This window comes from Photinus pyralis, unplaced genomic scaffold (assembly GCF_008802855.1).
Source record: "Photinus pyralis isolate 1611_PpyrPB1 unplaced genomic scaffold, Ppyr1.3 Ppyr1.4_LG9, whole genome shotgun sequence".
In the NCBI taxonomy this organism is placed as follows: domain Eukaryota; kingdom Metazoa; phylum Arthropoda; class Insecta; order Coleoptera; family Lampyridae; genus Photinus; species Photinus pyralis.
The window spans coordinates 8,451,373-8,464,077 of NW_022170878.1; the positions used below are offsets into that span (position 1 = coordinate 8,451,373).

The 12,705-nt window shown below is 38.3% G+C and overlaps 1 protein-coding gene across 1 annotated transcript; it reads right to left on the minus strand.

Moving 5' to 3' along the window:
• Positions 1-10,726: 10,726 nt before the first annotated feature.
• LOC116180585 (probable ribosome production factor 1) lies at positions 10,727-11,801 on the minus strand. Its single transcript, XM_031500660.1, has 2 exons — positions 11,597-11,801; positions 10,727-11,550 (listed from the first exon to the last, which is right to left on the minus strand). Exons 1-2 carry the CDS (start codon positions 11,783-11,785, stop codon positions 10,729-10,731), a joined length of 1,011 nt encoding a protein of 336 aa, XP_031356520.1. The 5' UTR covers positions 11,786-11,801; the 3' UTR covers positions 10,727-10,728.
• Between the last annotated feature and the right edge of the window lie 904 nt (positions 11,802-12,705).

The window sequence follows — 12,705 nt, forward strand, 5'->3', positions numbered from 1 at the left end:
ATTTGTTGCGAATCGTATTTATCAAATATTGGAGTTAACTAATTCACATTCGTGGAAGTATGTATCAACAAACCATAATCCTGCGGATATAATATCTCGTGGTTTATATCCAAAGGAAATAATATCTAATAGTTTATGGTGGTTTGGTCCAGAAAGGTTATGTAGTACCACGGAGTATTTTTCAGAATGCAATGACAATAATATTGACCTACCTGAGTTAAAAACTCCAAAACCTATAATATTAGCAATAGTGCAATTTCAAAACCAAATAAGTAATTTAATTTCAAAATTTTCAAATTTTAATAAACTAGTATCAGTAATGTGTACTGACCATCTTTCATTAATTGAACGCAATAATGCACTTAATAAAATCGTAAAGGTAAATTCAACAAGAAAGTTTTCCTAATGAGTACCAAGCCTTTTTATTGGGAAAGGAATGTCCTAAGCGTAGTAAATTAAATTCATTAACACCTTTTCTCGATAATGATGGCTTGATAAAACTTACAGGTCGACTCAGTAAAGTTCTAGCGTGTATTTTCCATTATTGACAGCTAAATTGAAACATAAATTGCAAGTTCTGCAAAATTGTTGCTTACGTTTTGCTTATAAAATTAGTAAACAGGACCATATAACACCCCATTATGTTAGTTTAGGACATCTTAAACTAGAACATCGCTTCTATCTCATGTATACTTGCACTATTTATACTATAATCAATTCCCTTAGACCAACTTATCTATTCGAATTATTGCAAACTAGACAAGAATTACACACACGCGATCTAAGACATGTTCAACGCTACAATATACCAGCTCATGTAAGCCAAAAATTTGAAAGTTCATTTGAATACATAGCATCTAACATACTGAATACTAATATGATTGATTTTACAACGTCCAATAACATTAATTCATTTAGGAGAACTATGAAGAAGAAGCTGTTATGTTTGCAGTCACAACAAATGTCTGTATAAGAAATATTTATTTATTTTTAAGAACATTGTATAATTATAGCACTCTAATTAATTTACACTTTTTCGACCTCTTAGGGCGAGATTGCAAACCGGCTTGCCGATATCTTGTCCCTTTTAAATAGAATATTGTATTTTTACTTGCATATGCACTTTACTAAACTTTTGTTTAAATATGAACACATAAAGAATTTACATTGCGGCCCTAATTCTCTCATTGCTATTATAAGAGCAATAAGATTTTGGCCATTGTCTGCGCGTATGACTGCAAAAACAGTAATAAAAAATTGCGTGATTTGCCGTAGACACGCAGCAAATTCTTTTGCTCCTATAATGGCACAGTTGCCAAAGTTTAGAGTCACTCCGTCACCACCATTTACCAATTGTGCGGTTGATTATTGTGGTCCAATTAAATTAAAAGATAGACAAGGACGAGGATGCAAAATAACGAAAGCATATATTTGTATATTTGTATGTTTTTCTACTAAGGCCTGTCATCTCGAATTACTGTCTGATCTCTCTAACGCATTTTTAGCTGCGTTTAGAAGATTTGCAGAGGAAAATCACATAATACATTCAGTGACAATGGTAGTAATTTTATAGGAGCAAATAATGACTTAAAAACTATGTTTGAATTTCTTAACAAAAATGCAGATCAATTTAAAAAGTCTTTAATTTATGAAGGGAATAAGTGGCATTTTTCCCCAGCTTCATCACCACATTTCAACGGCCTAGCAGAAGCAGGCGTAAAATCAACTAAATTTCATCTAAAACGGGTTTTAGGCTATGCATTACTTACATATGAAGAGTATTTAACAGTAATTGTTGAAATAGAATGTTTACTTAACTCGCGCCCTCTTTACCCGCTTTCTTCTTCCCCTAATGACTATCAAGTACTAACTCCTTCTCATTTCCTTATTAGTCGTCGACTTACGGCCATACCGAATACTGACTTCGTGGAGATTCCCACTAATAGATTATCCAGGTGGCAGTATTTATCAAAGCTACAACAACAATTTTGGAATCGCTGGTCAAGGGACTACCTTGGAGATCTCCAAATTCGTACAAAATGGAATATAGCACAAGATAATGTCAAACCAGGGACTATCGTGTTAATTAAAGAAAATAATACACCTCCTGATGCGCACTGGAAAATTGGACGAGTTATTGAAGTTCATGCCGGTGATGATTACATCATCAGAGAAGCGACTATTAAAACAAAATCTGGATTATATAAGCGGGCAGTACGTAATTTATGTCCATTGCTTAATGAAGATGAATAATTAAACGAATCGTTTAATGCGGCCGGCTATGTTTGCACAATTTGATTAAAAATCAAGTTATATTACAATATAGTAACAAAAAAGTTGTTTTGAGTTGTTGTCAAAATAAACAGAATTGAAAACGTAATTTTTGATTTTTCTCATTCTTAATTGCAAGAAGAAACAACATATGCCAAACAATGTAGTGGATTTTGTGGATTTGTGAAGTTGTATAGGGAGGCCCAACTGGATGTTGTCCGACCCGAAAGGGTACGGCCACAACTTCGCCTGGTGCTGATCTCTCCCCCGGGTCGTTCAACTAGTTTCCGATGCCTCCATCCCTTGGTTTCCTTTCTTCTTCTTTCCCCCTTTCTTATTGTTGTCATCCTCTTCCTCTTAGCTGCTTGTACTTATGTCTGATTCTTCCTCCACCTCCAGTACTCGTCTGCTTTCCTTCGTCATTTTGTGTTTGTCTCTGCTCCATTGTTTCCATCTCTCTACGGGAATCCCCGAGGGCACCACAGTCTATAGTGGTGTTCCAGGTGAAGCAGGGCTGGCCTACTTTCGATTCCGAGGGACGTAGATTCTTGGCCACCTGCAATATATAATCTTTGTTCCTCCTGTTTATTTTCCCCCAGTGGTTCGGCTGCCTCATCTTCACTCTTCCCTTCTAGTAATTCCCTTATCTTCTTTCATCGTGAGAGGCGGCGGGAGTGGCCAGTAATCGGCCTCCTCCATTAGCTGGACCTGTGCTTATTGTTCCTCCTTCAGGAGTTTCTTGGTACGTATTTTTTGTTTCCCCCTTTTTTCCACCTTCTGTTTTTATGTGCTTATACATTAAATTTGCGCATTCTTCCCCATTGGGCTAAGCTTGGCGATGTTCTCTGCAAACTCGGGGAATTCCTTCATTTCATTTGTTCTTCAAAGCCTCTGTTTTTCTCCTCTCTGGCCTCCCTTAGATCTTTCTTTGCTGCAGGTTTGTGTGGGTTTTACCCAACCTCTTCAGTGCTCTGCTGTGGTTGTCCATGACTGGCGGTTCATGTCCCCCAAGTATTTTGCCTGCTGCTTCCTTGAGCGTTTCGGCGATCCTGTTTCAAGACGGTCTCCTGCCCCGCTTCTTGTTCCTGATCTCGTCCTACTTCTTTCTATACTCCTCCCTCCTTTTCTCCCCTGTCAGAAGTTTCACATCCCACCTTTCAGTTCTCCCGCTTTGCTCCCTGTCGTTTCCTTCTTCTTCTCCCCGTCCCCTTACTCTCCCCCCTTTCCATTTTGTGGTCCAATCCTGGACCATACTCCTACTGTATGCTTATTTTCTTTGGTTTGGTCCGTACCATATTTCTAAGCTCGCTGCCATTCACGTTGTCTTGCTCGTGCTTGAGCATTTTGCCTATCTTTTGTACTTCCCCTTTCGTCTAGTCTGCCCAGTTGCGCAGTGAAGTCCGGGTATCTTTAGCTCTTGCTCAGAGACTTGTTATAACTAGACCGCGCGTAAAGTAGATTTTACTATAAACGCCTGTTGTCAAGATAGGATAGGCAACCAACTGTTCATCGCGGGGCAGACGTACGTTCTGCAGCTTGCTTTAGTCATGTTTATTCTAAATTTTAGTAGCAAAAAAAGATAACATATAACTGTTAACTGGTTTAATCGAATTTATTGGTATTTTATTTGAACTAAATTTGTATATCACTGCCTTACTCTAGTCCTAATTTGATTTATATGTGTATTTTGGTGGTGAACACGTATGGGAAAATATACTCTTAAAACTAAAGATGTAAGTAGTAAGATATGATTGAAGGTTATACACTGCCTTTTTTTGAGCCGCGAAAAAAAATTGTCTCAGATCGACCCGGAAAAAATTTTCTTATAGAATGTGGCCTGTAGAACCCATAATTTCAAACAGTTCCAAGATTGGGCTACTGGTTCAAAAGTTACAGCCCTTTGAATTTTTTTTCGAAATTGGTTTCTAGTCTATAACTTTTGATTGAGAAGTCTGATCGAAAAAGTACGAATTGATTTGGATTCTACGCACCCACATTAATAAGAAAAAGTGTTTTCCCGAGAAATTTTGGTGTAGTCGATTTTTGGTAAAAAAGGAAGGTTATACACTGCCTTTTTTTGAGCCGCGAAAAAAAAATTGTCTCAGATCGGCCCGAAAAAAAATTTTCTTATAGAATGTGGCCTGTAGAATCCATAATTTCAAACAGTTCCAAGATTGGGCTACTAGTTCAAAAGTTACAGCCCTTTGAATTTTTTTTTCGAAATTGGTTTCTAATCACAAGTAATTTAACTGGAAACTAGTTGTTATTTGTACAACTATAGTTTTGAACGTGATACTTTATTTCATGAATTTGCAGTTTGATTAATGAGGCGAAGAACGACAGAGAACCAGCAGCTAGAAGGAAACCGAGATATTGAGGTTGAGAAAGTTTAAGAAAGAAGCGAGAGTAGGAAGAGTAACGGTTGTAGGCCGCCACGTCCCCTCGGACAAAGAGTACAGTTAAGCAAAATAATAGAGCAAACGAGCGGATGATACCCGGGCATCATATTAGGCGGCTTCAATGCACAAACTGGGTAGACTAGACCAAAGGGGAGGAACAAAAGTTAGGCAAAATGCTCAAGAACGAGCAAGACAACGTGAATGGCAGCGAGCTTAGGAATATGGTACATCTACATGGAGTGAGGGTGGAAAACACATTCAGCAAATGCAAAACGGTATTCACAACATGGAGGAGAGAAAACTCTGAATCACAGATAGACGGACCAAACCAAAGAAAATAAGCCTCGCGAATACAGTCGGAGCATGGGCCAGAACAATAGGATCGGACCACAAAATGGTAAGGGGAGAGAGTAAGGGGACGGGGAGAAGGAGAAGGAAAGGACAGGGAGCAAAGCGGGAGAACTGAAAGGTGGGATGTGAAACTTCTGACAGGGGAGAAGAGAAGGGAGGAGTAAAGAAAGAAAGGAGCTAGGAAAGGAGTATGACGAGATGCGGAACAAGATCGCCGAAATGCTCAAGCAAGCAGCAAGGGAATCAACCGCCCCAGTCACCGAACAGGAAGCCAGCCATGAACAACCACTGCAGAGCACTGAAGAGGTTTCAGCAAAACCCACACCAGCCTGAAGAAAAGAAAAGGAGCTAGGGCAGAGAAGAGAAAAACAGAGAAAGAAGATGAAATCAAGGAATTCGCCGAGTTTACAGAGAACATCGCCAAGCTTAGCCCAATGGAGAGGAATGCGCAAATGTATAAGCACATAAAAAACAGAAGGAGGAGGAAACAGAAAATACTTACCAATGACAGCATCAGAGAAACTCCTGAAGGAGGAACAAGAAGCACAGATCCAGCTAATGGAGGAAGACGACTACTGGTCACTCTGGCCACCCCATGCCAAAGTGTCAAATATCAACAAAAAGTATTATGAAAGTTTGGTGTCTTTATTAATTGATTTTCTACAACCTTTTAGCAAGTTTTATTCTTCTGATAAATACAAGATAGTTAAAAATTTATTCTAAGGTAAAGCGTGTCTTGGTGCCGGAAAAGAATTTTTATTTTAATTACATACCTCTTCTTGGCAATAACATTTTAAAACATTTTCAGTGAGCGAAGTGCAATTTGCAAATCAAACTACCTACTTACATTAAAAATCGATGTGCAATCAGTTCTCCAATAAACGCCACTACAGATAAAACCACACCGAAAGAGAATACAATAAAAATTCCATTCAAATGCTGTAAAGATAGCGCCACCACTTCATCTTCTTGCGGTAATTCCCTTCTTTTGGAGTCGTCGTAATATTCTCGATCTCTATCTAGTTTGTCGTACAAACCGCTTTCGGTCAATCTGTCGATGACTATGTTTAAACTGTCGATAATGAAACTACTTCTCTTACTTATAAAGGTCTGCATCAAGGGAGGTACAAAGTGATTATCAATGAAGTAATTTGGAGTATGCAATCGTAAACCCGGTGCCAGTGAGTGTAGTGTTTTCAATGGAATAGCGATAGAGAAATTTGGACGTGCAGACCAACTCTCCAACAGCACACGGGGATCTTGATCTCGTATGGGACATGGTCTTAACTTCATCTTGCTGTATATCTTCCCATGATCTAGTAACTTGTGTACCGTTCTTACCGCTGCGGCAGTAAAATCCCAACAAATTGGAATCTCAACTTCTAGCAGCTCCTTTATATTGCGAATCGGTTGACTTCTCGGGGGTGTAGTCATCAGGCGCATTAAGTTTGATACGTACGCTGTTTGTATGTGCACGATGTATATAATGTAGCACAGAATTACGAATTTTAGTATTGAAGAATTGGTAATACGATTGGTGCTTCCAAATAGCGTGATTCCAAAAGTGTTCAGAACAATTTCACCGAAGCTTGTTTTGAATTTGTCCAAAACGTACCACGCAAAGGTAAATAATGCAAAAAACAACCGAAACCAATATCCAAACCTCCTTTTCAAAATTAACTGCTAAAATTTCTAATGACGAAATGGCATTTGTTGGTGGAACTACCCACACTATGACGTCCCGTATGTACACGTGACTCACACGAGAACCTCGGTTTATATGAAAAATTGGTAGTCCATCATCTACTATAATGCCACTCATACCAGATTGATTCAAAGAGATATTCAATATTTCAGCCGCCATGTTAATGGTGAAATCTCTGCGATTAAATTTATACATAAAGTGCAAAAAGGCACTAGTACTGAATCGTGTGGGACATTCGTGATAGTCTCTTATAGGACGCGGCATTGTGTCAGCGATCGCTTGATCACAACTTTGTACATGAATTCTGTTTGACACTTGGCCGCAATGGTTCTGAGCATCATGCGGATTTGCCGTAAATAAGAACGATCTTGCATTTTCATCCTTGTCGATCGCCAAAACTGCCAGATATACAACGATATAAAACACCCAAATCTCTAGCTTCGAATATGAAATTGTTGAAAACCTTTCCGATCCTGCGAGGTATGGGATAGTCGATGTTAATAAGAATCCTTTGGTTTCTTATATTGAACGGTAACAGGTCACTACTTTCCTTGAAAACATAGTAGAGAGTTTCGTTTCCAAAAATCGTTCGAATCACTTTTTCTGTACATACCTCCCAGGATCTCTGATTGTGTATAAATGAAATACCACTTGTGGCGCTTAAAAAAGATACAAAAATGACATACGATGTAACTTTCATTATTGTGTTACAACCCTCAAACTGAATCGTTAGGTGCTGAGTGACGACTGAACATACATACGTAGGTTGTTGAGTGAGTATAAACATGTACGCTAATGTGTTTTCTCGCAGCACTTTACGACAAGATCACTACCTTTCATTACATCCTGTTTGCTCACAGTAAAGTGCTTTTTTTTCATGAACTTAATGGACATGGCATTAGTAGGTACTGCGATCGATGACTGCCGCAGCGATCAGAAAATACAAGGTCGCCGTTTTTACAATCCCATTTTTATTTAATAATTGTATATTGTTTACCAACCAAGGACGAGATGTGCACTGAGAGAAATAATATAATCAAAGTGTCTACCTGAAAATATTTTAATTACAATAAATGTTTTTTTATTATACCTGAATCACAATCTCCGTTTTAAACACTCAAATGCGTGCGAAAAAGGGCCTTTAAAACACACGTGCTTTAAAGTTGCTAAGTAACGATACTTCAAGTATGACTTTTGAAACTGTCATCTGGATGAAATAAAAATCCTCTTAGGTCGCTTTCTGTAAATGCAGAACATTTATTTGGCTTGTAACTATCCTTTGGTTGAAGCTTTCACAAACGCGCGTCATTTAGGGTATGCTTCCAAATATGTTCGACTTTTTAATCGCAGCATTGTTCGAAGTTTTGAATGAATGCACCAAAAGATAGAAGATTTAAATACCTTTGACATTTCCTTCATATAGGTATGCCAGCATTATCGACGCATTTAAGACTTTATTCGTATGTAACTTCCTATTCATCCATGGAAACAACTTTTCATATTCTTTATAATAGGCTTTACTGGATTTGGATTTTACACCTACCAACGTTTGTTTAGATTTTACAACAAGCCATTTAATGGACGGTGTATCATCTTTTTCAACGGAAATCGTTTTATTCACAAAGACGGTGATTTTTATAAGCAAACGTCAAGTGACATTTCCATGGCAATCGTGAAATTACGAACACCCAGCCCACTTAATTAGACATGTATTCGAGTATAACGTCAATATGATTTCATTGTATTTCCTATTTTTAAATTATGCTGCAGGTATAATAAAAAATACTATAAGATACACGTGTATAATTGGTCTTTAAAGCACTTGCAACGTTAAAGGCACTCCGCTTTGCGTCGTGCCCTTAAACTCGTTGCGCGTGCTTCAAGACTTGATTATACACTTGTATCTTAATATACTATTATTTGCCTCAATTAGTTATCAATTTATGACAATAATCTCATATACCTACTGTGTTAAGTAAAATAGATTTTCTAGAAGTGGCGAATAAGGGCAATTAGACATATTTGCTAAACGCTTGTAGATTTTCATAGGTAGAATAACAGCAGATAGCGTTTTCGCTGCAGTTATAAAACTGTTGCATTGAATTGGATATTCTTGCTTAATTACGTTTTTGTAACTGCCATAAACGTTTAGTTTAGTTGGCGTTATGAAATACTAATTTATGGCGAGTAAACATCTACTTGTAGCAATCGTCCTCAGAAGCCGTTTTCGTTCGTTTCTTGACGACCATAAAAGCTGTAGGTATATAGCAGTTTCTTAATATACGCATGCAGGTACATTGTGCTGTGCGGGTGTAAGTTTTATTCGGTTTTATTATATTGTACCTAGTGTACCAAGAGCTGAAATTTACGCCATACCTACCCCAAAATGAGCGAATTTAAGTCATTACTTATTAAATGGGGACTTGATGTATGTTTCGACTATTTCTTAGGTAAGTAGAAAGAGTTATATTTTTGCTACTATTGCTGTCTACCGAAATTATTTTTTAAGTTTTTAAGCTACTGAGACCCAGTTGCACCAAAAAAAATTAAGCCTTGCTTAAAGTTAAGTCGAACTTAAAATCTATGGCAACGATTATTAAGACAATCGTTGCTATGGTATTTTATTTAAGTTATGCTTAACTTTAAGGGATACTTAATTTTGACGGTGCAATTGGCCCTCACTGATGAAAATTGTTCAAATTGTATGTCGTGATGTGTTCAAGGTGGAACGTACAGACACGACCGAGTATATTATGCTTTCAGATATTGTTTATGTCAATCAGTGCATCATTGTAAATAATGAATATTACATCACAATTTATTAATTGTATCCTAAGTGGCATTTTCATTTGATTTTCATTTTTTATTGTTAGATAGGTATAGGATTGTTGTTTTTAAGTGTAATATGTACGTTTTTCATTTTTTTCTAATAAATACCATTGTGAATTACGTTATTACTAATTCCAATTGCCCTTAAGGAATAGATTTTTAACACAATTAAACAAGATGTACTGTAGTAAGTCAATTAAAAACCATTCTAATTTACTACGTTTCTACAACACCTCACTTTGCTACCTACAGTTATTTTGCGGTTAAATCTTCCTAAATATATTATATACTTACAACAATTTAGTGTACTATTTAAGGTTATTTAACGTACACTTATTCTAATTAAACTGTATATTATTCATAATAAATGCCTTTAATTGTCTCTAAAGAAAGTTTATGTCTGGTGCCAGGTTTTCAAATACCTACGGTAATTGATGTAATTACAAATAAAATTAAAATTTGACTGTAATCAAACAGGTACAGAAAACTCTGTTTAATTATCGTGAATAACAAGTTGTATAGTCACATATAGTATTAAATTTTTTTTATTACTGCTAACAGATTTTTCTCTCAGTGTGAGTTTTCGCTGACAAGTCGGAAGTTTTGCGGAAATTCCGACGTGTCAGCAGATCTCATCTTGGTTTTAAAGGTTGTTGTGGTTTTTCGGAGATTCTCACGTAACAACCTCTAAGGAAAAAGGCGTCCTTCAATAACGTTCAAGAATCTCAAGACTCTTTGGAAACTCAGCAGCTGTGCAATTGTCTTTTCTATGAATTGAGCAGTCTCCGCAACCCTCAAGTCCCTTAGTTTTTAGGGAATGTTGATGAGCCTTTAAGAGATTCCATGCGCCCTTTTAAGAGTCTGAAAAAATCGGGATTTCGTAAACTTTTTTCAGATCCTCAGTCTTCTAAATTAAGCTTTAAAATCTAGGTTTTACTGATCTTTTTAAGAGCCATTAAAGGTTTTAAGTTTTTGAGTCTAAGAACCCTTCAAAAGTATTAATTTTTAAGTGTGAATGAGTTTTGAGGAACATTTACAGAAACCTCAAGAGCCAAAAAAATGAGTATCAGGGACCAGACCTTTCTTTAAGATTCGCGACTAATTTCTGCCGATTAAAAACACAAGTAAATAATAATGCGCTTTTAATAATAAAGTAAAGTGAAAAGCATTTATTTACAAGAAGAACTTTCTGCGACTCGTCTCCATCGCGTGCCTTCTCCCCTCAATGATCCACTCGTACTGCCCGTACTTACTATCGAATGTGCCCCTCTGCAACGAGCGCAGCTTCAACGTGAACCTCGGTCCGAGCTCCCTCAATTTCGCCTTCTTTCCGTTTGCGTCGAAATCGTACTTGTAATGACGGAAGAAGATGTAATCGCGCTGATTGTGGAAGGCGACCGCGCGCTGCCCCTCGAACTCGGGGTTGTAGTGGAAGAGCGAGCCGAGCATTCGGCCGATCGTCAGCCCGAGCCGGGTGGTGAAGTTGTTGAGGATGACCTCGGGCCGGTGCTCGGTAATCGCCTTGTGCGTCTTGCGCATTTCCGTCGTGATACGGACGTTGCTCAGCTTGAAGTGGGCGGTCGGCCCGTCGGGCAGGTGAATTACGAGGATCCCGTTGGGTTGCTTGCGGTTTTCATTTATGATTATGATGTCGGTGTAGTTCTCCGCCTTGGCGCTCTTGACCATCTTTTTGACACTCGATCGATTGCGATAGAAGGATTTCGAGTTGGGGATCATACGGGTGAGCTCGCGGCCGAATATGCGAGTCTTCTTCGTCGGGTTGTCAGAGTAAGTGATGACCACCTTCGGTTCGTAGGTGTTCTGGTAATAATCGCTGAATTCGTCCTGTTGTATGTCGGCGAGGACAGCCACATTTTCTTCCGCTGATAAATCGCCCACGGACGTCTCGTCCTTCTCCCTTAAACTTTCAATTGTATGGGGAGCCTTCTTGGGCGCATCCTCCTCTTTCTTCTTGGCTCGTTCTTTCTTTTTTAGCTGAAAATAATTGTGAAAATGCGAAGAAACCTAACCTCCAACTTACCTTCTTCTTTTCTCGCTTTAATTTCTGATATTGTCGATTGCGGATCTCCTTGTTCTTTATGAAATTGTGTTTAATTATCTGTGGTAATAAAACCTCACCGTTTTGGGACGGTTTTAATTCCTCTTCGTTTTTAATTTCTTCTATTTCCATTTTTGTCATACGTAAACACGTGGTTATGTTTACACGCATTAGTTGCAATGAATCGATTTCGTAGTTCTAATGAATTGAAACGAAATTGCAGTGTTGCCATGGTTGCCATGGTTTCTCGAAACTGGCCATTTCGTCAGATTTTACACGTTCTAAGTAGATACATCAAATGATTGGGAAACGTGATAATTTGGATTTTTAAATTTTTTTAAATCCTCCAGATGGAATCCTTCAGAGCCTGTATATAATTTAAAACATTCTGAATCAATTGCTTTGCTTTCCCAAGACGCTTTTTTTGCCTTCCGAATCGTCTTACTATACACAGTGAGGGACGTTCCATATTCATCGCAGCACCCAGTGCACTTGACTGTATTACATACTCTTCTGATGACTTTCCTAAGCTTTCACCAGGGAGTGTTTCAGTGTTTCTATTTGTTTTAACTCGCTTCATCGAGCTGCTGAGAAGGGCATCAGTGAGCAGTGTGACAAGTAGTTCTAGGTCAACTTGATCCATCACCCTGCTGCAGAGTCCTGCGCCCGAGTGAGTGGTTTGTGTGTTTAAGTCAGAGTCCTGCGCCCGAGTGAGTGGTTTGTGTGTTTAAGTCAAACATGAAGGTCCCAGGAGCTAGTGTTAGCCGCCAGATTCATAATCACGGCGTCGTGCACCCTTAATTATGATTTTCCGTTCCATTACACTATCGTAGCATATCTCAACCAAGAAAAAAATAACGTTCTTTTTTTAACAGTTAAGACAGTCTTAGAAATGCAGTATGGAATTTAGTGCCGAGTCGCAATTAAGAACCACGTGAGACATTTTAAACATAGTAGGAATGTTTGGCACTTAACCCTATTCACTTTGAGAGGTTCCACCCTGTATATACAACTTACGGCGTTGCACACATTTTTGAGAGTTGGTAACCGCGCAATTTTTGGGAGGGGAAAGCTGTTTTGCGTCATCAGAG

Bases quoted from the DNA above. Each gene is read 5' to 3' on its own strand.
- LOC116180585 (XM_031500660.1), bottom strand. From the start codon at position 11,785: ATGCGTGTAAACATAACCACGTGTTTACGTATGACAAAAATGGAAATA. The intron at 11,551-11,596 runs GTAAGTTGGAGG...AATTATTTTCAG, and splicing joins TAAAGCGAGAAAAGAAGAAG to CTAAAAAAGAAAGAACGAGC.